General features: G+C 42.1%; 1 protein-coding gene across 1 annotated transcript; it reads left to right on the forward strand.

The window, feature by feature from the left end:
• Positions 1-13,230: 13,230 nt before the first annotated feature.
• Positions 13,231-22,831, forward strand: WNT16 (Wnt family member 16; the record flags this gene model as incomplete). Its single annotated transcript, XM_082279890.1, has 4 exons — positions 13,231-13,316; positions 13,415-13,662; positions 15,583-15,869; positions 22,367-22,831. 4 exons carry the CDS (start codon positions 13,231-13,233, stop codon positions 22,829-22,831), a joined length of 1,086 nt encoding a protein of 361 aa, XP_082136016.1.
• Between the last annotated feature and the right edge of the window lie 3,478 nt (positions 22,832-26,309).

Raw genomic sequence — 26,309 nt, forward strand, 5'->3', positions numbered from 1 at the left:
GCTACTGTAAAATCCTGTTTCAACATCCTTTGACACTGCATCCTGCCCAGTTCTTATAAAACACATACATACAAGGGGATTTGCTGTTGATGGTAAAAGGTTAAATCGTAACAGGTCTTACTGCTCCACCCATTACTGTTCCCTAAATTCTACATTGAATCATTTCTGTGTAATAACAAGGAATCAGGGTCTAGTAACCTCTTAATGCACGTCTCCTCAGTCCCTGGAACAGTTCAGCACTGTAGCTCTGATGGAGTTATCAAAATAACACACCTTCAGCTGTGAAATGCATACAGCAGAGCCTGCAGACATACTCAAAGCTTGCCTGTTAGATCAAGGCCAGCCTGAAAATCAAGGTCAACAGCTTCTAGAGACTGTTTTCAGGCACCAAAACCTGGTTTCCTCCTTAACTCTACATATTTAACAGAGGCATTGTAATTATGATTGTGGTCATACTAGGGTTCTTTGTAATCATCACAGAAAGACCAAAATCTGAATTTTTCTCTAGAGGTGTCTATTATTTCTACAATATTGCTTTCTGTAAAGGGAATCAAAAGCAACTCAGATTTTTCTGATTGGTACATAAAATTTTGAGAGAAGGATGTCAGTGTTCAACAGACATGTGGCTGTGGGATTCATCATGCAGGTAAGAGAGGTTTTTACATCCCCCTCCTGCTCCTCTACTGCAGGATCTTGATCACAAGGCCACCGTTACCATCACCAGGACATGCTTTCCAGCATGGATAATGTGAACCATTCTCCGCATCTGTTCCTGGAGCTGCTTGTGCATTTAACAGTGCACTGGGTCAGAGGGAAGCCCGTCCTGCAGGTGAGCAGAACATTTCATGGTAGTATAGGATATACAGGTTTAAGACGCTTCATCTGGGTAAATGAAGAACAAATCTCCGCCTGTTGCCTTACAAGAGAGCTAGGTGAATGCCTCTGTTTCTGTGAGAAAAGCCAAGCTGAGAGGCAACAAAAAACAGTAGAAAACAATAGAGATTCTTTTTCAAGTTTAGAGGTCATATCAGAGATAGGTACCTGGCTGGTGTTTGAGGGCCCCAGCTTCTAGCACTTACTTCTGTACAAGAAGTGCATGGCAAACCCAAGTAACGTAGGAACTGCTGACCTCTATGCAGGAAAAATGTCTAATAGGCATCAAAAAATTAGTCTAACCTTGGCTACATTCCCAATTTTGGCTCTATGCAGGATTTAGTGCCCTGAGCATCTCTCTGCACCTCATACACAAATACACCCCCAACGCTACCGCTCTGTGTGTGGCTTATAGCTGTTCGTGTAATTGCTCTCTACCTCACTTAGTTCAAAACAAAACAGTATAGAAGAGACCTCTGTGAATTGTAGCATGTAAACTAACTTGTGCAATTTCAGATGGTTTGAGTGGGGTAGCTGTGAGATAGCAGTTATGACAGGGGGTGAGTGGTAACATCCTTGAAGACATAGAGGGGAAAAGCAAATGGAGAGCTGGAGCCAGGAGGGAGCTGGCAACACCTCCACAAGTTAGATGCAGACAAACCACATCCTTCCCCACTGAAGTGCTGTTGGTGAACTTGTCCTCAGCTCCTGCAGTTTAAATGCCTGGCTTCAAAGTAATATCCCTAATGTGAATAAATACCTGCTACAAATACAACTACGTAAATGAGATGAAAAGGGTAAGAAGCAGGAATTTCTAAATGTTTGGTAACTATATCTAACTGTGTCTAGGGAGCCCAAGGGACTATAATGAATCTATAAAACAAGTTAACACCTGCTCCTCACACTTCTGTTAATTAAAACTCAGTAGAGATGCAAGTAATTGAAATGAGTGATCTGTCACTCCACAGGAGCCAGTCTGGAGCAGAGCGTCTGTCTAGACAATGCTGCAATTACCACATTTTGTATCTGGTATCCCATCTTCCATGCTCCTCCAGCCTGGGCACTTGAGTTATTTCCTAGGGTGTGAAGGACTGAATATCAGCCCTCAGGTTCACAGTCATTTCTAGTTTTGACTAGACAAACTCTATACAATAATTTGATTGTGGAGAGGTCTGACTGTGGTTCAGAGCTGCCTGTAAGCTCTCAATCCCCAAATAACAGCACCACCATCTCCACCTACAGAATATGGTCCTGCAGATACTGGAAGATATTCAGTGCAGTAGCACAGTCCAATTTTTGGCAAGCAAAGTGACTGCCATATGCCAGACAAGGGCAGCACTTGTACATCTAGCAAGACTTCTCTTGTTCAAAGAGATGCTACCTGAGGTAGATTTGCTTCAGTTTATTCCACCTGGGAATGTAATATCTAGCCTTGCTCTGTCAGCCATAACGAGGTCTGTGCCCCTTTTGGGGCTTGGGGAAACTGGGATCATCCTGTCCCTCTCCATCATCCTGACCACACATTTTCTGGGATATTTGTAAGTGAAAACACCACACTGATTATTTGTTGCCTGGTTCAAGGTCGCTGTTGCCTCTGCTGAGCAAAGGCTTTCTACACAGAGCATAGAAGATCTGAGGAGAAAAGTCCTATGGAACATTTAAGGGTTTGACAGTAATTCAGCCACAGTCAAGTTGCTGAAGTGAAAAGTATGGCTAATGTCCAAGTGGCAGCACACTGCACTATAAAATGAAAGAAAAATCAAGGCCTGATTTACAAGGGCTCTGGTAAAAATGCTATGACACAACACTAGTGGATTTCAAATAGGGATTTGTGTCTTCAAATCTTTCACCAAGTAACATTGAAGGACCTGGACATTTTGTTGTTGTTTCAGATGGGATATTTGTGGGTTTTTTCTCACCACACAACAATATTGATGGCAGTGCAAGCTGAAATAGGAATCTAAAATCCAATCCTGGCTGGTTCATGCATGATATCTTACTACTTTTGAAGAAAATACAGATACCCAGCAGAAATTCTCAGTATCCTTCCAGGTTATTTTTGACAGATTTAGAGACAACTGCTATAAAAGTACCTAAGAAAATGCCCTGTTACAGTCACATATCCAACTACAATCAATGCATCTGCTTCCTGGATCCATGGATAATTTACAGCCATCTAGCCAAGGATGCAGATAATGCTGTGTCTTGCACATAGGTACCATATGTGGACCTGTTCATGTCTAGACTCCTTTCTCCAACTGGTTACATTTTTGTTTGAAAAGATCCCCAAAAAGGTCCTCCAGATGGCCAGAAAATGACAAGCCTCTGAAGCCCAAAGTTCTCCAGATTTTCTCGTGCTTTACATAGGCGCACATGCTTTATGAACATGACTGCATGCAAGGAATTCTTGGGTTCTCCTGGCACATCTTGACAAGTCCTGCAAACAAGTGATTGTCATCCTCTTACAAAAACAATCCCAGTCTTTTCCTTTTCCTGCCTTTCTTTGAATATTCCTTACTAAAATCTTCCAGCCTTTCTTTTCCACTTCCATCATTTTTCCTTACTTCTTCATCTCCCCTTCCACCTCCCCTGTCTATGAACAAATGACTGACTTCATTTTTCCAATCTCCACACATCATCTTAGCCTGCTGACTAGTGTCCAGTTCTCAGCTTTATTTTGGGCAAGTGGTGAAGGCTTTGTGAGCAAGACAACGTGCCTATGTTTATACAGGCCCACTGCATAACTAAAACCTGTTAGAAGTAAAAGTTACAAGAAGTCAAAAATTAAAATAAGGTGGGAATGCATTTCAGTTTTTCATTTTCTCTTACAAGATCCATCTCTTCCTTCATCTCCCTCATTTCATTCTCCAACGAATTAATTTCATCAAATTCCTATTTTCATAGAAATGTGTCCCACCTATTTATCTTCCACCCCCTGTGCTTGTATAAGCAAAATTAAATGGTGTATTTACACAGCCATGTCCTCCTTTTTAGCTGGTTCTAATACAGGGACAGTGTAATAAAGGAAGGAAAGTTTTGTTTTGTTGAGGTGGAGACCCCTGATTTAAATAGGTGGAGCTGTATTCCCGTAACATGGCAGATTTGGGATTTGGTCAGTAAATTGCACCAACTCTCACACTCACACATGCATAAGTGGTCTCAAGAGTCATACTGTAAAGCAGTCCCCCTTGTAACACATCACCTCACCATACAGCTTTAAGGGTCTTAAAGCTTACCTCTATAAAAAAGTTGTTTCTATAGTTCCTGGCCACTTTCTGAAAGTGACAGATTCTGCAGCTAGGGAGTAGTTTTACATCCGATTATATACATATATATATGTTTTTAAGCTCATTTGCTTATTTTTGTAAGGCAGGTAAATTCAAAGTTAATATACAGCCCTTCTATAGCCACAAGTAATACAATGAATCCTTGTCCTCCAAAATTACAGCAGGGAACTGATCCAGTAGACACTTACTGTTAAGTTTGTATGATGTAAATACAGTCTGATACAGCTTGATTCAGCAGACATTTATTTTTCTGCTTTATTTATATTGTACAGATAGTGCCATTTATTCCTTGAAAGTAGCAACAGATGCAAAATAGAGATCATTTGGAATGTTTGCAAGCTCTGAAGATTTTTATCATCAGATATGAGAATATGTTTCTTTCCATTTTTAATACATATGATTCACTTAACATTTTGTATTTAGGCTTCCCTTTGAGCTATGCTGCATTAGTTTTTGCCACCACAGTACTTGTTCATAACAGTACAAGTAATTTTAATTGGTAAAGATAAGTGATCACTATTTACTCTCTGTCCTTAAGTTCAGCTTATATTTTTGTTTTGCCTTCTCAGTATATTTTTAACTCTCAATTTCTGCATTTACCACAAGGAGACATTAGTGTTGACACTGCTAACAGTATCATCTTCAATCTCAAATGTAAAAATAAAAATAGTACATCAAGTTCTTCATAACTGTGATAATATAAAATTTGTGACAGCTGCAACAAAACAATTTATATTGGGTTCTTTTTCATGTATTTTTGCACCTGAATCACACACTCAAGCTCCATCTACAATCATGAAAGCTTTTAATCACATGTGCCCATTAAGTTGTACTTCAAAGTACAAGTCAAGTATCACCAAGTCAGTCTAAAAATCTTTCCTGTTGAATCCCCTACATTATTGGCCAGCATGCTGTGATACCCTGTATAGCCTGAGGACGAGATAAACAGGAAGTGCACAGAGATACTGGATTTGCATGCTAACCAAGTCATCTGTGCGATAATAAAAATAGAAAGCCCCTATGGCTTTCTTCCCCTTTGTTCCAACAGATACTGAAGTGTAACAAGCCTTGGAAAACACAAGATGATGTAAAGATCTAAAGATAGCCATTTCTGGAAAACAGGCTTATTATCCCTTTTTTTTGGTGTGGACCAGGCCTGCTGTATATCATCATGATGTTTGTCCATGACCAAGTGGACTCTCTTGGATCCTTGCAGATAACACCTCCCAGAGTGCAGCTGAAGAGGATGTATGTTCCATTAAAACACAGATAATGGGATGTCTGGCACTGGAAAACAATTTTGAGGAGTAACATATAGCTTACGCTCCAAGTTCATTATCCAAAAATATTTCCTAATCACTTCTATAGAAATAGCCACAGATACTGAAAAACAAAATCAGTGACAGCAACGAAGCACCTGTCGGACTCTCACATGCAAAAGTACCAAGCACAGCTGGGGCAGAGTGATGATCCTGAGCACATTCTAATGCCATTGCTGAGGATAATTACAAAATAAAACAATTATATTTTAAAAAATGAGAAATTGAAGGACTTGATGGTCCTGCCTGTTGTCCTTCACTACCTAAAAGGGACAAAAATTTTGAATCACAACATAATTAAATTTTCTGAGCAATAACAAAGGTTGAAAACATTTGCTATGAGTGTATTGAAACTATAGAAATATGCTTATTTCTAGACAGAAGATGTCATTAACTTGGTTTTGAGGCTGTAAATAATTGGTTCATTCAGGACAGAAACTTAATACTGTGTGCACTATTAAAAACAGATATTTATGGCACCGTGGCACTTTATTTTACAGCTGTGTTTGTGAGCTCCTTTACACTTTGTCTGGGGAATCTTTCACATACCCTAGGAACTGCAACAAGCAAGAGATTCCAGGCATCTGGACAGCAGCCCTGTCTCTGCAGGACAGTGAGGAAAGGCAGAGGGAGTGATAAATGGCCCAGCTCCTCTCTCAGAGTCAGGATTAACCACTGCACTTTTAAGGCACTGAGATGCTTCCATCAGAGGTGTTTATGGAGTCCTGGCATCACCTGGATTCTCCAGGGAAATACTGGGCCATGTACCTCCCACCTGCCTCTTCCAGCAAAGACTACCTGGCTGTACTATCTCCTGAAAAGGGTTGGGGTGTAGGCTGCCTTGCCCCACTCTGCAGGATGAATCCCAAGGTATGATTATACTGCCTGTGCCATACTAAGGAATACTGATCTCTCCTCACAGGAGTAGGGGAAATTGTAGATGCTCAAGCTCCACACTGACCTCACTTTCACTGGTGGTCACTGGAGGTTTTTGTGGTTGTTGAGCTGCTCAAACATCTCAGAATACAGGAGTAAAAGGAAGTTTTCAAACAAGTAATTATAAGCACAATAGGAAACTACCAGTGGGAAAGGCATAAAAATACAAAAAAAAAATCCCCAAATAACTCAAAACTATTCCCTTTTATGCCCATGGCCTTAACTTTTGCATGATTTACATCAATGTTATTACGAGGTTGCTGAGATGTCAAACCCCAGTTACTCTGATAACTTGCCAGTTTAGCAGAGTTCAATTAGCTGGGGACAGCCTAAACCCTGTAGATTTTGGCATCTTGCCCACGGCTACACACATTTTAAACCACATTTTAAGCCACGCTGCCTTATGCAACAGTGGAGAAATATCACAGCTGCAGGAATATAATAAGGGTAGGGTTTCCAAAGCTGAAAGACTTGCTTTGACAACGGTGCTAAAAAGTTTAAGTGGGTTCAGATACTCCAGTGCCAGGCCCAGTCAAAAAAATATTGTTAGAAAGAGAGAAGAAAGCAATCACTGAGGAGAGGAAATAAGGAAGTGGGTCAGGAAACAGGTAACATGTAACACTGACTTAGCAAGATATAGTAAGATTCAAAGAAGGATTTGATGTTTATCATCTAACCCAATCAAAATTTTTGACTGTCTTATAAAACCTGCTAGTGCAAGGCATCCTGTAGTCATTTGACATTAAAATGAACATTTATGACGGGGCAGATTGCCTTCTTACTAGGGAGTTTCTTGCACCTTGATTTTTAAAATCTGTTGTGCTCATTACCAGTGAAGAGATATAATTTTACATGGGCCTTGGATTATCCACAATGTAGCCATATAAGTTTTTAATTTTTTAGTATTTTTCCTTTTTATCAATCAAAAAGTGCTAAGTGGAAATGGGGCAAGACGTGAAGCAAGGATTATTGGGGATATAAAGAAAAAAAGATGAGACACAAAAGATTAAGTTGATGCACTGAAATGGGAGAGATCATTGAAATTGGGGGCGGGGGAAGCATTTAATGAATTATTTGAATTTGGAATGTTTTAAATGTTGTCCTATAACTTAAATGGGTCTTAACTTGAAAAAGTAGGCAATTTATTTTTTCCCATTACCACCACACCATGGGTAGAAAGGGACGACTTCTGTGGTTGTTGACACAATATCATTCTTTCACATTTCTTCCTAAACTTCCTCTGTTTAAACTGGCCTTGGAGGTAAATCCATATGTGTGGTGCTAGTCTGATCACTGGACCAAATGCTTTGCAAATTAGGCACATATCCATACCTCGATTAATGAGAAGATAACAAATACAGCTTTGTATTACGACAGTTACAGAATAGATTCTTCTGTTTCTATCATTATCGTCACTCAAATGACAAGCAGTTCATTAGAAATTGAATTAGCAATGAGAAACCAAGGACCTGATCACAGTTTTGATGATGATGCCCCATCTGACACCAGAAAATTAAACAGGTCTCTGAATGTCAGTTGTCTCATCACAGGATGGCAACAGTTCTGTGCATGTGAATCACGTCTATTAGGAGATGTAATAACATCGTCTATGAAAGAGTCCTGTGGAAAGTGTTAATGCAAATTATCAGTTGGGGCAGGAATACAAATTGTGTTGTAGACAGCACTGCTCCTAGGGGAGCAGTTCCCCCTCCTTCCTCTACCTGTACTATACCTACAATTCCGCTACCTCCGTGGGAGCAAGCATGCTGCTTCTGTGCACACCAGGGACACGCATGAGCACACACACAGCATCTTATCCTGCTTATCCCACGAACTTCTGTATAAAGCTTACACATACATCAACAAAGCAGTGGTGTTACATCCTCAGGGGAGTGTGATTTAAACTAAATAAGGAATATCTCCAGATGTCCCCTCTGCACTGAAGTAATTTGGATTCTTCCATGCACTTGAACTAGTCTTTTCACCAAACTCCACAATTACCTCCTAGAAGTTCTGTAACACCAGCCAGCAGCACCAACTCTAATCTCATACACTTTATCTAAAAAACAAAAAATAAAATTTTTAGATGATTTTGCTTTCAGTATGAAGAAAACATTAAGCAAATTTTAAGTCAGTGAAAAATTCCTTTTTTTCATTATATCCTGTCTCCAAGAGTGTTTCTCACCATCCTCAAAACAACCAGGGAAATTCATTGATGGCATAAAGGTGCACTGTTATCAAATACAATTTTACTACTAATTTTAGCTTTTAATGGTAAGTAAGGTCTGGGTGAAATCAGAATTAATAAGTGAACTTTATTCCCACGTCTTTCACACTAGGCTTTGAAGTCTTTACAGCATTCCCTTAAAGAATTTTACTTAATATTGGCATACTGAAAGTATTTCTCTGGAGTAACTCTAGTAAATACCTACACTTAGTCCATGTCAGAGAACAGAATTTGCCAGCAGCACTTCAGAAGAAACCCATACCTGCTTCCAGGTTCCCCCCAAAAGTGAGCAATTCTCAAGCACTTGTGTAAATTTTGGTAAGCTTAGGACACTACCTCCAGATTTGTGACCACAGGAAACAGCAGACTGAAGTCAGACTGAGTCCTCTCTTTCTAAGCCCCAGCTTTCTGGCAGCACATCACCAGTAGATGTAGATTGCCAGAAGACCTGCTCAGCAATTGTTTCAGCAACTATCTGGAGTTATGGGCTCCAGAAAGCTTAGTTTTCCTCTGGATCCTTTGGCAAAGACAGAATGCTCTTTCCTCACCTTCTGGGTACTACTCCCTTTTTTTTATATATCCATGCACATACAAAATGTGGTTCTGTATCCTGTGTTGTGCAGTTACTATAAACAATCTGCAGGGGTATCTTTGGAATCATCACATGTTTGTGAGGTCTGTTTGTGAAGTCTCCATCTGACATCATGCTGCTACTGGATGCATTTCAACTGCTGTCCCAGTCATTTGTAAACTCAGCATGCTAGGTCTGAGTCAGCAGCAGTGTGTACTTCCAGGTATAAATATCAAAATGAATAATACACTGATAACAGCAATAACGTTAAACCTCTGGACAAGAGGCAGAGGGGTCTTGGAGGGCTATGTAGGGGAGAAGGACCATCCCTGTTTTCCTCTCCTAACTTCCCTTCTACCTCCAGCCTGACCTTATTGAACTCCTGAGACTTGTCTACAGACATGCCCCGACAGAGAAATGCTGCACTGTGAGGCAGCACTGCACCAAGAGCATGAGGACCCCCGCCCTGAAGTCCAGGGAGTCACTGCACATCTCTCATGTCCCTTCTCACTGAGGGTACAGTAGTCTCACAACCCCTGTGGTGCAATGGCTCTGCTTGGGTACCACTATTTTGATAACAAGGTTCCAGTTCCTTCAGTGCAAAGACTCGTCACATCTGCAGCTCCCAGAGTGATGGCACATCATGCAGCCAAGAGCTGAGGGGGTTTTAAAGCACGCTTTCTGTGTTAGAAGTACAGATTTTGAGCTTGGTCACCACACGTGACAAATGTCACAGCTGAAGAGATAACATGATATAGGTTTTCTTCTGCTCATTTTTATATGATAAGGGGATAATGACCCCATTGTATGGACTGGTAGGATAGTGCAGTTTGTTCTGTCATACTCATGTCTCTGATGGGCATAAGAAGTTCCAGGAGAAGGAAAATATTTTGAACAAAGCTTTCAAAAGTGGTGATTTCTTTAGGAGAAGTTGACTTTGTATGTACTTATATCTAATAAGATGACAAACCTTGATTAGAGTGAAAGTACGAGCCACCATCTTTTTAAAGAGAAAATTGGCCTATCTCTGAAGCACATTATCTGTGAAGTGAAACTTATTCACACAGATTCTGTGCAAGAATACTTCTTTATGTAACAGTGAATCATACATCTTTTTTATATGTATATATATGTATATGCAATTGACTCTGTCAGGATCACATTAATGTTCATTAAATATTAAATTAATAAATGTGTAGCCAGGAAATACAAATCTGCTTAGACACATTTCCTTTCTTTCTTTTTTTTTGTCAACATTTGATTATCTTCTTTTTAAAATAAAAAAATGTGGGCATTTTAGTATGAAGGGCCACAGATAGCCCCACCATGGCCAAAGAAAGCAAGATAAGCAGTAAGTCAAATTTATCTTCCCTGATTTATAGTAAATTTTGTTCATTGAAGCTCGGCACTTGACCTTGGCTTGGATTCCTCTTCACTGTCACTGAATCCCACTCATGTTTCTGTCTGTGGTGGAGTGAATGGTCTTCCAGCACAGAAGGCTCTGAAGCATCAGTGAATTAGAATTGCAGACTTCAGAAACATTTGCCAAATTACAATAAATTTTGGTAGATCAGCAAGGCATTTCTAAACTGCTCCCCTTTGCTGGTTTGTAAAGTACGCAATGTACGAAGTGCCTGCCCTTCCATTCTCAGTAGCCAAATGACCTACACAGACACAGAGCTCTAGACTAACAGAAGTAGTACTGTATGTGCTGCCTTTGCCTGGGGAAGATAGTATTGCTAGAGGGAACAAAGCACAGGGATGGTGTAAATAGAAGGCAGGAAGCTAAAAGGCAGGAGAAGGGGAGAGGATGGGGATCCAGTGGGAAATCTGGCTGTGACAGCAACAGGGGAGTGGTTGTAAGGGAAACAGATGGGAAGAAAGGCAGATGGGAGATTAGGATTCAAACACATATAACCCAAACTTCTTTAAATCAGATGGTCATGGAAAAATGTAGTTTGCTTCCAGTCACTGCTAGAGATTGAACTGAATGATCTCAAAAAGTCCCTTAAAATTAATATTATTTTTTGTTTAGCATCAGCCCTGCAAATTGCAAGTGCTACACTTTACAGTGTATGCAATCAAAGGGTTTCCCTAACTAGATAAAGATGATTGTACCAAAAAATGTACACAAAATCAGATCCCCATGGGAACCCAACAGAGGCGTAATTTATTTATTTGTGGCCCTATGCATGAAATGCTACAAATAGGATTGGAATTTTTGAAATCAATATTTTTCTAGTATAAATCTTACATTGCTATTAGCATATAAGATTCTGTATCTACTATAGAAAAAATCACATATAAGAATTTAGAACCAAAAGATCCACATTAACTTTAAAAAGTTAAAAATAAAAAAACCCTGCAACGACAAAATCAAAACAAACAAACAAACACAGAGAAGAAGTTTAAAGAACCTGCAGGAAAAAACGGTTCCAGAGTGGATGATAAATGCATAGAGCAGATAAAGGAGCACATAAGGAATCCACGTCTGCTAGACCAAGGCTTTGAATTAACTTTAGAAGATGGAGGCAGGAAACAGCAATGAGGATAAAACGAACCATGTGTCCTGGAATAATTAGATAATTCTCTGACACAGCCCACACATTTTGGCTGGTTCAGGCCTGTTTCATGGCTGGTACCCTGTGTTCCAATGTCCTTTGTCCATTTCCCTCACTCTGGTCTTAAGTTCCTCTGCAACCACAAGCAGATGTTCTCTAAACTAAAATTCAGAACAGAGAAAACAATTTATATTGAAAGGTTTAAATAACTAGTGGGGTCATTTGCAATCTGACCAGAGTTGGTGATGCTTTGGAGACCCTTTGAGAGCAGATACATGAGCATGAAGTAGGAAGGAAACATAATTTTATAGATCTAAATATACCACAGACTGTGCTCTTAAAATATCTCAGCACATTCATGGGGAAGAAAGGCAGGTAGAACAGCACATCTACGTGATGACTTCCCAACGTTGTACTCTTAAAAATGATCATTTGTCATTGAGATGATTTATTGTGCTCTTCACTTGGAGCTATTGTCAGTCAACAAGAGCTATTTCACTAATTTACAACTTCGTCAAATCAAAGTTTTACAGATCTGCCTTTTTATCCAGATTATTTTTAGTGCAGGAGTTTTGCTTACACAGAAGGAAGCAGCGATATATTGTGATCAAAGAGGACTTGAAAGTCCAGAGTGCCAACACCAGCTCTCCATCAGGTGCTAGCTGACTCATTGGCTTTCAATGTGTAACTAAGGACTAACAATCGAGGTAGCAGTTGATAAAACTGTCTCACTGAAGTTAACAGGAATGAACAAACGCTGTCCTAATGAATACTGATGCTGACTCAATTAATACTGCTAAAGCATTATAAAATTTGAATTTAAAGTGTGGGGAATGTTATGATCTATTACCATCATTTCTCTCATTTGTGCGGATTAAATCACTGCAGACCTACGGGTTCCTCTGCCCGCAGTTCCGCTCTGCCGCACCCGGACCCCGCTACACCCCTCGCAGCCGCTCTCGGCGCCTCACAGCCCGAGAGGCAGCACAGCAGGGGCGCGGCCGGGCGCAGCGGTGCGGAGCGGTGCGGAGGGGTGCGGAGCCGTGCGGAGCCGTGCGGAGCCGTGCGGAGCGGTGCGGAGGGGTGCTTTGTGCAGCGGAGCCCCCGCCGCGCCCCCGCCCAGCCCGCCCCGGCCCGCCCCGGCCCCCGGGCGGCCAATGCACGGGCTGGGAGGCACGGCCGGGGAAGGAGCCGGGGAAAGCATCAATCCCAACTTTCTCACCTTGAAGGGAACCGAGCGCTCCCGATGTGTCCCCTCCTGCCGCCCTCCCTGCCAGCCCAGCCTCCCCAGGAGGGCCGTCCGACGGCCCGGGCTCGCCGCGTCAGCTGCCCCCTGTCCCTCGAGGGGGGGAAACCCGAGTAGCGGGGTGCCCCTGGGTGCAGTCCCCTCGGTCCCTGCTGCCGGGGCCGGGCCGCGGGCAGGGCCGGCTGCGCGGCGGGGCTTGATGCGGCTGCCATGGGGCGCGGGGCTCCCCTCGGACCGTGCCTGCTGCGGACACTGCTGCTGCTCGCCCTCTGCCCCGCCGCCGGCAGCACCTGGATGTGAGTAGCCGGGCGCGGGGTCGGGGTGGGAGGGCTGCGCGGAGCCCGTCCCCTCGTGTCCGTCGGGGCCCGGCGCTGACGGGGGGCTGCCTCTGCAGTTGGCTGGGCATGGCCGCGGCCGGCGGGCCCGAGAAGCCGGGCTGCGCCAGCCCTCCGCTGAGCCGCCGGCAGCAGGACCTGTGCGAGCAGAAGCCGGAGCTGGTGCCCGCGATCCGGGAGGGAGCGCGCCTGGGCCTCCAGGAGTGCCGCAGCCAGTTCCGACACGAGCGCTGGGACTGCCGCTCGCCGCCCGCCGCCCGCCGCGGGACCGCCGCCCCCACCGCCTTCGGGCAGCAGCTCAGCAGCGGTGAGTGACCGCCCCGGCGGGGCCGCTGCCGGCACGGCGGGGCGGGGGACCGGGGCTGCCCAGCTGCTCTGGGTGTGCGTGGCCACGGAGCCCCGCGGGGCGGCCACGGGCACCGTCCATGCGTCCCGTCGGCAGAGCCGGGCCCAGCCGGGACGGGCGGGCACCGCAGCCGTCCTGGGAGGTACCGCAGGCACACGGAACGCACCCAGCAATCGAAACCTGCCCTTGTGCTTGCAACGTTGTTGTTCCTTCTTGTGATTTTTGCATCGTTCGGCCGGGGATGATACTGCCCGTAGGTAGATCCACTTAACTATGTTGAAATGTTGCTCTTAGACTTACTTAGGTTGGGTTTATCCCCTTGTGTCATAGTTACTAAATGAGTGGGCTTACAACATAGTATTTCGAAAAGGTCACTTGCAGGTAAAAAAGTCTGCTCAAGGCAGACAATGTAAAACGCCTTAAAATGTATCATATGTGCCAACTTATGTGGTATTGATCAGCACAGCAAAACCAAAGCTGCTCTTTTTTTGCATAGAAAAATTATGGGATTGCTGGAATTTCCACTGAAACAAGGATGGGTTTTTTGTATCAAATGTCACACCAAAAGGTTTCCTGCAAGTTGCAAGGATTCTGCAACTTTATTTTAGCTCCCTGGTCACTGATTGTGTGATGGATGTGACTTTAAGTATCGTTGTACTTCACTTGGTGTTCACACAATCTTCACTTTGTACTAAAACAGTGTAAAACCCTCAAGCATTAATCGTGAAAAGATAAAGTAAGGAATAAAAAGTGATGGATATTCCAAAAAGGAAAGGGAAAAAAAGGAAACGAGAGACGTTTTCCCCACTGTATGGAGCTATATGTATCATATGTTAGTCCTTCTGTTCAACAGGAAGGACTGTTCCTGAAGAGCCATAAATGAGTGGCACTGCTGACCTACAAAGCTTCACTAGTGTGTGCTATGGAAGCCTTTTATGATGGTACCAGCACCACAGACTAAGAAACATACAGGAACTTTCCTGTTCATGAGCAGGAACTTGAGAGACTGGAAATGGTTTTTACAACAGTGAAAATTGGCCCATTTCAGCAAAAATTCAGCTACATTTATTAACCACTCACTGACTTTCAATTTTCTTAGAGTGTGCCTTGCTTAACACAGTTTAAAGCTCTGTGCCACATTATGCCAGAAGTTTCAGAGAATGGGACAGGTGTAAGAAGCTCAGGCAGGTCCCTCCATGATTCTTCTGAGATACAGTCTAGCAAGTAAAGGCCTTTCATGCTGCTGTCTTTCCCATGGCCAGCTTATTCTAGGAAAAGCACATGGCCTCAATCTTTGTGCTAGCCTGATTTCTGTCTGGCTTAAGGTTTTTGGGGCTCTCTGCAACCTTTGTGAATTATAACAACATCAATGTTTGCTAAATTTAGCATGAGGTAAGTTTTGGCCCTATACCAAAGTAACCTGGGATCGTGACAACTTCTCTGAGATTTAAACTAACCTTTTCTTCTTCAAATCAATATGAATAGTGAAAAGCAGAGTGGAGAGTAAGGGGTTTGGAATGTGGTTAGTTTGGGATTTGATTTTTTTTATTTGTTACTAAAACTTAATTGACTTGAAAATTTCTGTGGCAAATAAAGTTCCTAATCAGATTTAGAAAGAAGTTACCAAAAATTGCATGGTATAAGTAGCTAGAAACAGCACCATTAATAGCATGGTCATATGAGGAGGCCCTGAAGTCATTTTGGGATGTGAACATTCACTGCTTTGAACAAGTTAACGCTACAGACTAAGCTGTGATGGCTTTAAACTTGTAACTGTTTCCTTTTAATAATCGCCTGGCTTGTAAAGTCCCTGTCTATGGCCCACCCAGGAAGGTAGTCGGAGGGAGTTAGGGAGTAACATTCCCACGCCTTGCTGTGTAGGCACGAAGGAGACCGCGTTCATCTCGGCGGTGACGGCGGCGGGGCTCGTGCACTCGGTGACGCGCTCGTGCAGTGCGGGCAACATGACCGAGTGCTCCTGCGACGTGACCCTGCGGCACGGCGGCTCGGCCAGCGAGGGCTGGCACTGGGGCGGCTGCTCGGACGATATCCACTACGGAATGGCCTTCAGCAGGAAGTTCCTGGACGTGCCTTTCAGGAACATCACAGGCAAGAGCGGGAGCGGGCTGGTGGCGATGAACCTGCACAACAACGAGGCCGGGAGGCAGGTAGGTGTATTCAGATATGGCAGCAGCTGCTTGATCACCTTCATTGGCAAAATGGCATCAGCCAAAGGAGGCGGGTCCTTGGCTGCAGGTGTTCATGGGGCCAGTGGCAAGAACAGCAGTAACATCACCAAAGAAAGCATGTGCAAACTCTGAATCAGAGCTGGTTTTAACCAACTAATCTCTGTAGGTTAAAATAAAATCCACAAAGTAATAGATCTACAGTGCTTAAATAATATATTTATCTTAATTAGATATTTGATATTCAGTTGCAAACTTGAAATAGTACTGTTATTAGCATAATACAATATGATTTTTGTCACTGATTATTCTGTTACTATCATGACCTGCATTTTTAATTCTCTCTAACACTAAAGGAGAAGGCCAGCTGGACACAAGGCCTCATTACTTATCCTCAGTCTGCAGTCCACACCTGAGAGTGCAAGTTTAACATTGTAAGAGGGGAAATCAAGAGTTAATATTTTCTTTAAAAACATGGGATAGAAATGACACCTCCAAAGTAGCTCATTGGTTAGGACATGCATCAAAGTGAAAGGAGACTGACTTTGCATGGTTTTTCTTCAGCCCAAAGGACTTCCAACCCAGGGTTGCTGATGAAAAGTGTGTGTTTTGCTGTGTGGCATTGGATTCTCTTTCCTGTCCTGCAGAGGATTTAAAATGGGGGCAGAAATAGCCTATACAGGGAGATGTGAACCTGTAATCTAGTGCTTGGAGCTTACATCTGGAATGGCAGAGATTTGGATTCTGATTTTTCCTTTAAAATAACTTTCTTTGCTTTACCTTGGAGATTTTAACTTTAATGGCTCTCTCTGGGCCCATAATACTTTTAATCTGTTCTACTCAGTGACACAGCTTTAACTAAAGGGAAAAAAAGAAAGGGAAAACCTCTGGTTTTGACTGCACATATTGATGGACTCCATTGTAACTCCAAAATTTCCTGTAGCTAGAAGCAGCATCAGTGGGTTTAACTGTAATCAACTTTCCTATCTGCATAGACAAGGAATAGCCATAGTAAGTCATCGTAAGAATGATGGTGGAATAATTGAAAATTACTTTAATTTGAATTTTTACAGGTAATATGTGTTATTTCATTTAAGCTACGTAGCTGGAAAAGCAGAAAATCTTTCAGATCTCTCCCAACCCAAACCATTCCTTGATTCTGTGGTACTATGACATAGACCCTTTTCATAACTGAAGTAGATGAAGCAAGCTTTAAACCTAAGTAAATGCTGAGAACAGTTACTGTGAGTTTAATTAGATGCCAGTCAGCTAAATCCTCTCCAAGGAAAGGTGACTGGTATCTTGTAGTAGGAAATGTTAATAAGAGGAACAGAAGATTAAATTATTATTTCCTTAAAGAAAGACCAAAGGGTTGTTTATCATGTTTGTAGAGCGAGATAGTTAAGGCAGAAATATATAGTCAGCTTCCATGCATAAATATTTTGTAATTTAATGGCAAAATGTAGGATAAAGCAAATATTTTGATCACTGTCCAGAATGGAAAAGAATGTTTATTGTTGGTACTTGGGATTTCTAGAAACAATATTATCTGAAATTTTAGCATAACTCTTCCTTTTTTGTATTTTCAAATTTTAACTAGGAGATGCGAAAAATGTTGACCTTCATGTTTTGGGGCTTACAAGAAGGATGTTTTGATATCTTATGACCTTTTATAATAAATACTATCATGTATCATTTGGTGTCTTGCAAGAGCAGTCTTCCAGGGACAATGCTTCTGTGTTTGTTTGGAGTTAGTAACAGAACTGGTATGTGCAGAATTCTCTTGTTTGTCTCCTGTTTCAGTACAAAATGTTATTTTACACTTCCACATCTCATATGTATCATATCAACATATAAAAATTTTAAAACTGTGTGTCTTTTGAGTTGTCCACCTATCTGACTCTCAGAAGATTCAGATTGCATCCTTATTCTGCTACAAGATAAACATTCATCATCTTAGCACAGCAATTTTCAGTACTTAGATGTGCATATGTGATTTGGGCTCTTCTGCTCCTCATACAAAAGGATGTGGGGAGTCAGGCACTATGGTTTCACTATCCTTGTACTAGTATTATTTTACTGCTGGAAAAATTGCTCACTTTCCCACTTGTGGAAATTTATTTGATGTGGGACTTGTGTTCTCACATTGAAAAAGCCTGGTTCATTGGAAAGTTTGTTTTTACTGACATTTGTGGATTGGTAAGAGACTCACCAACAGTTTGGAACTGTTCTTAGGTGCTGCACCTCTGGTAAGACATGCTTGTCTTCATGAATAATCACATTAGTTCTACCAGTGGCTGAAATTGGGACGTTTGATTACACGCATCGGTTCCTATTACAAAACAAGTATTGGCAGTCCTTATCTCACAGCTGAGAACAGTGCCTGCAAACAGAAAGCTTAACTTGGAGATATTAAGCATTAACTGCCATTAGAGGGTATGCAAACCGTGATTCCATTGACACTCTTCTTTGCTGCAAATCAGTCTCTGCTTTCTGCCCATCTGTCTGTTGTAGCCAGAGATCCCCACCCTGTGCTGCTCTTTCTGTTACTTGCATTGGATCAGTGAAAGGAAGACAGTTTAAAAATGATCTTTCTCTCAGGTTTATTTTTAAAAAAGAGCAGTGTTCATCCCTGTTCATCACTTAACCCTGCACTCTTGTTGTGCTTGTACCACCAAGACTGAGTGGCAATAGGGCCAAGAGGAATGGCTCAGATGGACTTGTGGATGACCACAGCGTTTGTGGACCCAGATCAGTTCCACACTGATCATTTCTCACAAGCTATCAGTCAGTTCTATAACCCACCTAAGAAAGCCTGTCCCAGCTTGCTCAGAACGACACATCTATCCACTAGGTTTCTGCAACAGTGCTCCTCTGAAGTTCTCCATGAAATTTTGTTTTACAGGGAGAATCCTCTCACTATTTCATGAGTAACTGAACAGATTCACCCTATGCATCGAAAGTGTGAAACAGAACACTGGTTGTGGAGTCAGCCTGGAAGTCGTGGTCCCAGTAACTGTGCACCCCAGTCCCTGTGCACTGCTGAGACACAGGTGTGTGCTGCAGCTGTGTCCCACCAGAAGACCACATTGACTCTACAGGCACCATCTTAGGTTTCCTTGCAACATCAGGAGAAGATGCCTAGTCCCTATATTTTGCCAGATGTTCAGTTATGGGAGTTTTTTCATTGAAGTTCACATGGCAGACTGAGATGCAACAGCATGTTCTATGGTCAGACAAAGCAAAATCTCACTTCCCTGTGCTGGCAACCCAAAGTATATTTGGAGTCCAGGCTGAAAATTTGTCCAACCTAGCAGCTGGGAAGCAACACACTGAATCACATTTGTAGTTCTTGCATTCATCTGATCATCCGTACACTGCTAATGTATGCTGCATTTTTATATTTTGATATCAGTCTAAGACTTCAACATCAGTTTCTGCTCCTGTTTCAAAACTCTGTCTCCCTCTATTTTTGTTTAATTCATCCTCAGAGAAAGACACTGAGTATCATCTGCTGGGCTACTTGCCCACATGGAAGTAATTCACCCTTAGCACCTTAGCAGACATGTCCAGAGCTTCCTCTGACAGTTTCTGGATCCTTCTGCCCTTAGTAAGTACCTTATTGTACTGCAGTGAAAACAGGGATTACATACGCACGATATGATTTAAAACTAATTTGAAATTCTAGTTACTTGATGAAAATAGCCAATCATTCAAAACTGGAAAAATACTGTCAAATTCTCTCTAAGTTGTGTGTAAAATTTATCTTTTGATATTGTGTTTCTCTTTTGCTTCACATTTTCATTAGGTCATCTGTCTTCTGACAGACTTTCTGTCCTTGGATTTTAAAATCTCATCTGCCTCAGTCACTGTTACATCTTAATGATTAATATTCTGACTATGCAGTGATTTCCTTATTGACAGATTCTTGAGATATGAGCACAAGGTCAAGTCTGTCTATTAAAGAGAAACTAGTCTGTGTAGAAGAGATGGTAAGTATCTACCAGTATTAACTAGCAGTTGATTTGCCATTGAAAGAGTCTGTGTGCTCTGGGGTGAGAGCTTGCTTGTTGCAATGTTCTTATTTCTTCCAGTAGTGCAGAAAAATCTCCAACTGCAAAAGCAGCCCACAGCATGTGGAAGTATCTCCTGTGCAGGTGCATCTCTTTGCCAGGTGTAGTTTGCAAAGGCTAATGGTTGTCCTAGGTCAGGGCATATGCCTGTTCTTTATTGCTAATGTTTTTTGTGAATGTCTTGCGTGTTTGGCTTCCTTAGTAACCTCCACCAACAAATAGGTCCTGTTTATTCACCAGAGATGTGACTCCAAACAAACATTTTGGTCATGTATTTAATATTTGTAGAGATTTATGCAAATGCCAGCTCAGGCTTGTGTCAATACTTTTGGGGCAGAATGTGCCAGGAGGCCTCAATGCCCACTGAAATCAATGGAGTAACCATGCTGGACTCATCCCAAACTTCGGTGACCACAGTCACCACGATGGAAAGTCCCAGTTTAGCACATAGGTTAGAAATAGCTCATTTGATTTACCCTGTGCCTTGACTGGTTTTGGAACTTTTGAGGACGGCATTTGTGCTGCCTGAGCTACCAATACGGAGTCTGGGACTAGAGTTTATTTCTGGTCCTGCAGAGGGCCAGTGGGGCTCGGTAGGATTTCCAGTCTCAGATCTCACTGCAGAATCAAATCTTAGGAACTGGCATAAATGACACTACTTTCTCAGGGGCAACCAGAGGAGGGTGATAGATCTGTCTTCTGTTTTTTTAATTCAGTTTGAGAAAGACAGAAATTGACAGCAGTTAATACTTGTGAAGGCTGTGGGATAAGCAAAAGTTTAGGATGAAATTTAACAAATATTGTGTCATTGGGGTGCTGGGGGTTTTTGTTTTCCCCATCTTTTGATAAACAGTTGTTCCTCCAAAGAGGATTAATTTGAATATGCATTGGCCTTGATGCATGAGAAGTTTCAAGACAAACTTATTATTAAAATCCACACTCACTGTTTCATTTCCCAATTGCTTTGATTGTGGAAATTAAATATGGCGGGAAAGGTCAGTAAAATGGAAGATTTTGGGCTTTCCACGCTATTAACCAATGGCCCATATGAGTCTACAGGATGGCTCCAGAAGGTACAGTAATGGAAATGTAAAACAAACCAAAAATTACGATATCTTGTCCTTGTGCTACATCTGTACATGTGTGATTTTTCAGTGTCTTTTTCAAACTCTAATGTAAGAGCTGTCACAAGACTAATTGTATGATTTTATACTATGACTATTACATGTTAGAGAAGTAAGTATTGTACTGATTGCTGAGTGTTTGAATCAGTCTCAGATAAAGAAAGTTACTGCTTGTTTATGGATTTCAGTTGTTTGAGGCTTGATCTCCTATAAACTGAGCCAAAAATTGTTGTGTTACAAAAGCTTAACACAGGCTTCAGATTCCCATTGTTGGTCAGACAGTTACTGTTCAGCCCAGCCCTTGCTTCTGCATGGGCATGGAAAAGTAACTCATCTAAAAGTATTTTAGTGTTGGTAATAACTGTGGAAACCTTGCTAAAACATTGACAATTATAAAAGTAATATGAATGCAACTATCTAACTGTGTTAAATAGAGCCATTATGAAACTGGAAACACTAGGAACCCATACTAGAACTAGTATGCCTAAATTAAAAGAAGAGGGCTTAAGACTATAAGTGAGAAGCACACAAGATTTACTACAGAATACCTGAGTTGAAGACACCTCTGCTAAGCCATGGCGGGTCTTTTGACAGACTTTCTGTGAAGCTCAGAGACGTGGCCATCCTCCTGCTCCTCCAACAGAGTTTGTTCTGAGGTGCCTCCAGGATGTGCTGCTTCGGGTGCTGAGCCACAGTGGTTGCCCAGCCACTGTTGTGTGACCTCAGCCATTCCTGTGGCCTTAGTTACAAACTGGGTTGTGAATGTTTAGTGATCTTCTTGGTAGCTGTAAGGTACCCTTAAAAGGCAACGTAACTGGGCACTTACTTGCCCAGTAAGTGTTTTCCAGCATAGGAGGGGTGCCGTGACCTGCCCTATCCCTGCTTTCCCCTTCTGCTATTCCCTGCTAGACCCTTTCACCCACAAGAGCCTTCTGCATTCCAGCAGTGGGAGGAGCAACACAGGACATGTCACTTCAGGTATTTAGGATCCTCCAGAATGAAAAGCCATCCAGAAATCACAGCTTTCATTGTTGTGAATCAATGTTGCTACATTATGGCCATTGCAAACTGCAAATGAAGAGCACGTCTGAAGATCATGCCTCTCGTAGTGGGTCCAGGATTGGAAACCTGGTTCCTAACATGTGCTCTGACTTCCCTGTTATGGAAATGGCAATGGCAGCTGTAATATTAAATACTTTGAGACCTCTGTGTTACCAATATCAGGCAGCATTACTAATGAATGAAAGACCGCATCCAAATGTTGTTCTCCCTTTACTTTCAGGCTGTAGCAAAGCTGATGTCTGTGGATTGCCGTTGTCATGGTGTTTCTGGATCCTGTGCTGTGAAAACTTGTTGGAAAACCATGTCCTCCTTTGAAAAGGTTGGCCGGTTTTTAAAGGATAAGTATGAAAACAGCATACAAATATCAGATAGACTGAAAAAAAAGCTACGCAGAAAAGAGAAAAGCCAGAGAAAAATACCAATTGGGAAAGAGGACCTGCTTTATGTGAACAAATCACCCAATTACTGTGTTGAAGACCAAAAACTGGGGATCCCTGGAACTCAGGGAAGAGAATGTAACCGCACCTCGCAGGGACCTGACGGCTGTAACCTGCTGTGCTGTGGGCGCGGGTACAACACCCACGTTGTGAGGCACGTGGAAAGGTGCGAGTGCAAGTTTGTCTGGTGCTGCTACGTGCGCTGCAGGAGGTGTGAGACCATGACTGACGTGCACACCTGCAAGTAAGATGAAGTACAGGAAACATGGCCAAACCATCCACCCTGTGTGGTGCACACAGCTCCCGCGGGCGCAGCAATCACTGTTACCATGTGGGATTTCAGAGGGATCAGCCTCAGGGGGAACAGGTACTGCCAGACAACGGGTAGTCCAAGCATGCGGCGACTGAAACAACAGCTGAGTAAACATCAGGCTGCATGAGGGGACAGCTTAAAGAGCAAAAAGGACTCCTGATGACATGTTTGAACGTGTCACTCCATGAGCAGGGACAGATGCTCAACTTTTCAAGTATTTAAGAGCCACAACATCCTGAAGATCCATGTGGTGGGTAGGTACAGCGGAGAAATCTCAAGATCTCATTAGCCAGAGACTGAAGGGTTAAGAGAGTCTGTAAGACACATTAGATATAGTCCTTATGTCTGTGCTTTTAAAACTGGGACTAGATGGATCCACTAGATAGTTCATTTCTGCTGACTTCAGAAAAACCCACAAAGATAGGGAAAGAGTTCAGCTGTTGACCACGAAGCATTTGCTTTGCAGGCGTTCGGAAATCTGCGTCTGGAACTGAGGAACGTGTGTGACTGCAGAGAGCTCAGCAGTGTCTGCCTGGAAAGGGAGGGTCAAGCTGTGCCCAGGGGAGAGAGGCAGAAGCACAGCTTGGTGAATGTGAATGGGGTGCCAAATAGCAACCTTGGGATTTTTAACAGGCTGTCCTTCAAACACACAAGGGTCAGGCCTGAGAAGGGACAGAAACAGAGTTTGATATTTGAAGGAAATAAAACCCCCTGCAGGCATTTCCTCAGTATGTGAGCACACATTTTGTGAGTCAGCTGGTCGTCACCCCACTCTTGAATTCTATGCAATAACCTGCCACATTCAACCATCTCACTGGTGGTTCACCATCATTATCAAAATTAACCACATGAGATTTAGCCCAAAGGAATCTGCCATAAAGCAAAGGATTTTTTAAAGCATATTTTCTTTATAGAATCAGCAGCTAGAATTTTTCATTAGGTTGCATCCTCAGTAAGTTCAATGCACAATGTAATGTATGGATTGGCTCACAACACTAAAATATTTAAACTGTTAATGATAACATTTTCTCTGCCTCCATATGTTGGCTTGATTTTATTTTACATCTGTGAAAGGTTGTTTATTTTTATGCAGTGATTTAATGCCCGGCTTAAAAAGCATCATGTGAAAGGATTACTGTTGTTTAATTGTGCAAAGAACTATTTTTGATAAGACAAGAAAGTTTATATTTTGTAAATATTTAAATTATGGAAGCTATGTTAAAGGTTTCCAAAACTAATGTGATAAGACTACAGCTCTTGAGATTTGTTGGTTAGATATTTGTTAATATTGTAGTAGCCTTTAATTGATTTTTATTTGCATGTGCTGGGGGAAATTAGTCAGAGAACTGCATAAATGTTGGGGTTTTTTACCATCAGGGTGGTTATAACTGATGCAGTTACTATACACTGATGAGAAACTTACTGTGATTTTCTAAATGGTCAGTTAATTAGTATTCTGCATACTTTCTTTTTGATTATTCTCTTAAATGCATTTTACAAACACTGAAATCCCAGCTCCAGCAGTAAGTACTCCCACTGAAATCAAGGGAACTTGGAAGGGTTTGCAACCCCTTAACTTCTTCCATACTAACAGCCAGTTTTTAGAAACTTGGATAGTTTGGCTGAGGCTTTCAAAGTTACTTTGAAAAATCAATTTCCTAGTTGTCAATTATTTTCCCAGGAAAGATGGTGACCAGATTCTGAACTGTCTTTATTGAATGTGTAGGTCAGGAAGAAGGAAAACCTTCTGTGTTGTGTAGATTACCACTGCCTTATGTAGATTATTTTAGGAACATCAGTTCAGCAACAATGAAGTCCTTTATCTGCTCGTTCTTTTTGGACCTTTACTCCACATTTGGCCAGTCCATACCCATTGGTTGGTCTGACCAAATTATTATCTTGAGACCACAAAAGCTGCTGTCTGCGGGAAAGGTGCTCAGCATGCCATTAAGGCACTGTCACAGGATGTTTCAACACCTTCTCTGGGAAAACTTGGATAGGGAGGACACATTATGGTGGAAAACCCTGAAGAGACAGTTGTGACCCCAGGTTGTTTCAGTCTTCCAGCAGTGAAAGTAAACCTACAAGTTCTTCAGGCTGTGCCACAGGACTGATTGGCAGCATGGATGGGAGATGACTAAACAGCACTAAGTTCAGACAGAATGGTATCATACTCTCTGCTGAGACCATACTTGGGATAATACAATTTTGACCATTTAAATAACCTTGAAATATTACTTGAGCTCAGCAGTTTGTTGGCTTTGGTTTTTTTTTTTTTTCCTGTTCGCCGATTGTTCCATAAATACAATGCTAAGAAACACTGTAAACCTCTTGCACTGTAGTGCAAGATCAGCCAGAGGAACAGAATTAATTAGCTGCTTTGGCTGCCTTCAGGGATCAGAAACTTCCCAGAGGATGGAGTGATTTCTGTGCATTTTACATAGTAGACAATTAGTTGGACTATTACAGTGCTCTGTACTGATGCCTACTGATCTCTCCAACGCCCTGAAACAAAGTTTTCATATCTGCATTCTTCAAATGATAATAAAGAGACTATGTTAATTTTATTAACTAATATACTACAAAACTTAACACAACGTGCAGTTATCTACATGGTGGGTTAGGTGCTTTTGAGGCATCTATGAGGACTAAGATATAAAAGTAATAAATCAAGACCTCCACCAAGTTTTTCAATGGGATGATTCAGCTGCCAAGATCTGGGAACTTGAGGCTGTACTGATAAAAACAATGCTGAAATATTCAAGGCTGAAAAGGATAACTAGAGAAGACTGCTGGAGCATTTGGTAGGAAAAAACCATTTGCACACTATGTTCCACAGAAGATAGCACTCTCTTCCACTACCCTCCATCAAGCTCAAAGAGGAAACACAATTCCTCCTCAGCTTGGAGTGCCTTTTTTCATGGTTTTGCATGAGCCTGTAGCTATATCATGCTATGAACAACACCATAAGAAAGGAACAGACCTTTGAGGCAACAGGTGATTACAGATTTAGAGATTATAGCAATTGATGCAAGATTACATGAACTGGTTTGCATGTTCTAGAGAGGGGAACATAGGGCTAGGAAGAATGTTAAAAGATGCCCAAGTGGAGAGTCATCCATTTTTAACTTGCAGAAAAGTAACTGTTAATTTTCAGCTAAGAAGATTTGGATGGCACATGAGCCAATCTAGCTAGATGGACAGTTAAGCACAGGAAGAGATATCTGAGGAATCTGTTTCAACCTGAGTCTATTAAGGATGCCTTAGATCTTTGTAAAGTTGAAAGGGCTAACTACAGAGGCATCAAGGAGGAATTAAAAGTGGCTTTAAACTAATGTTATCAGAAATGCAAAGAAACGTTTCAAGTAGAGCATGTTCTCTCTTGCCATTCTTCCACTTTTTCACCCCCAGGG

The sequence above is a fragment of the Coloeus monedula genome (genome assembly GCF_965178545.1).
Source record: "Coloeus monedula genome assembly, chromosome: 4".
In the NCBI taxonomy this organism is placed as follows: Eukaryota; Metazoa; Chordata; class Aves; order Passeriformes; family Corvidae; genus Coloeus; species Coloeus monedula.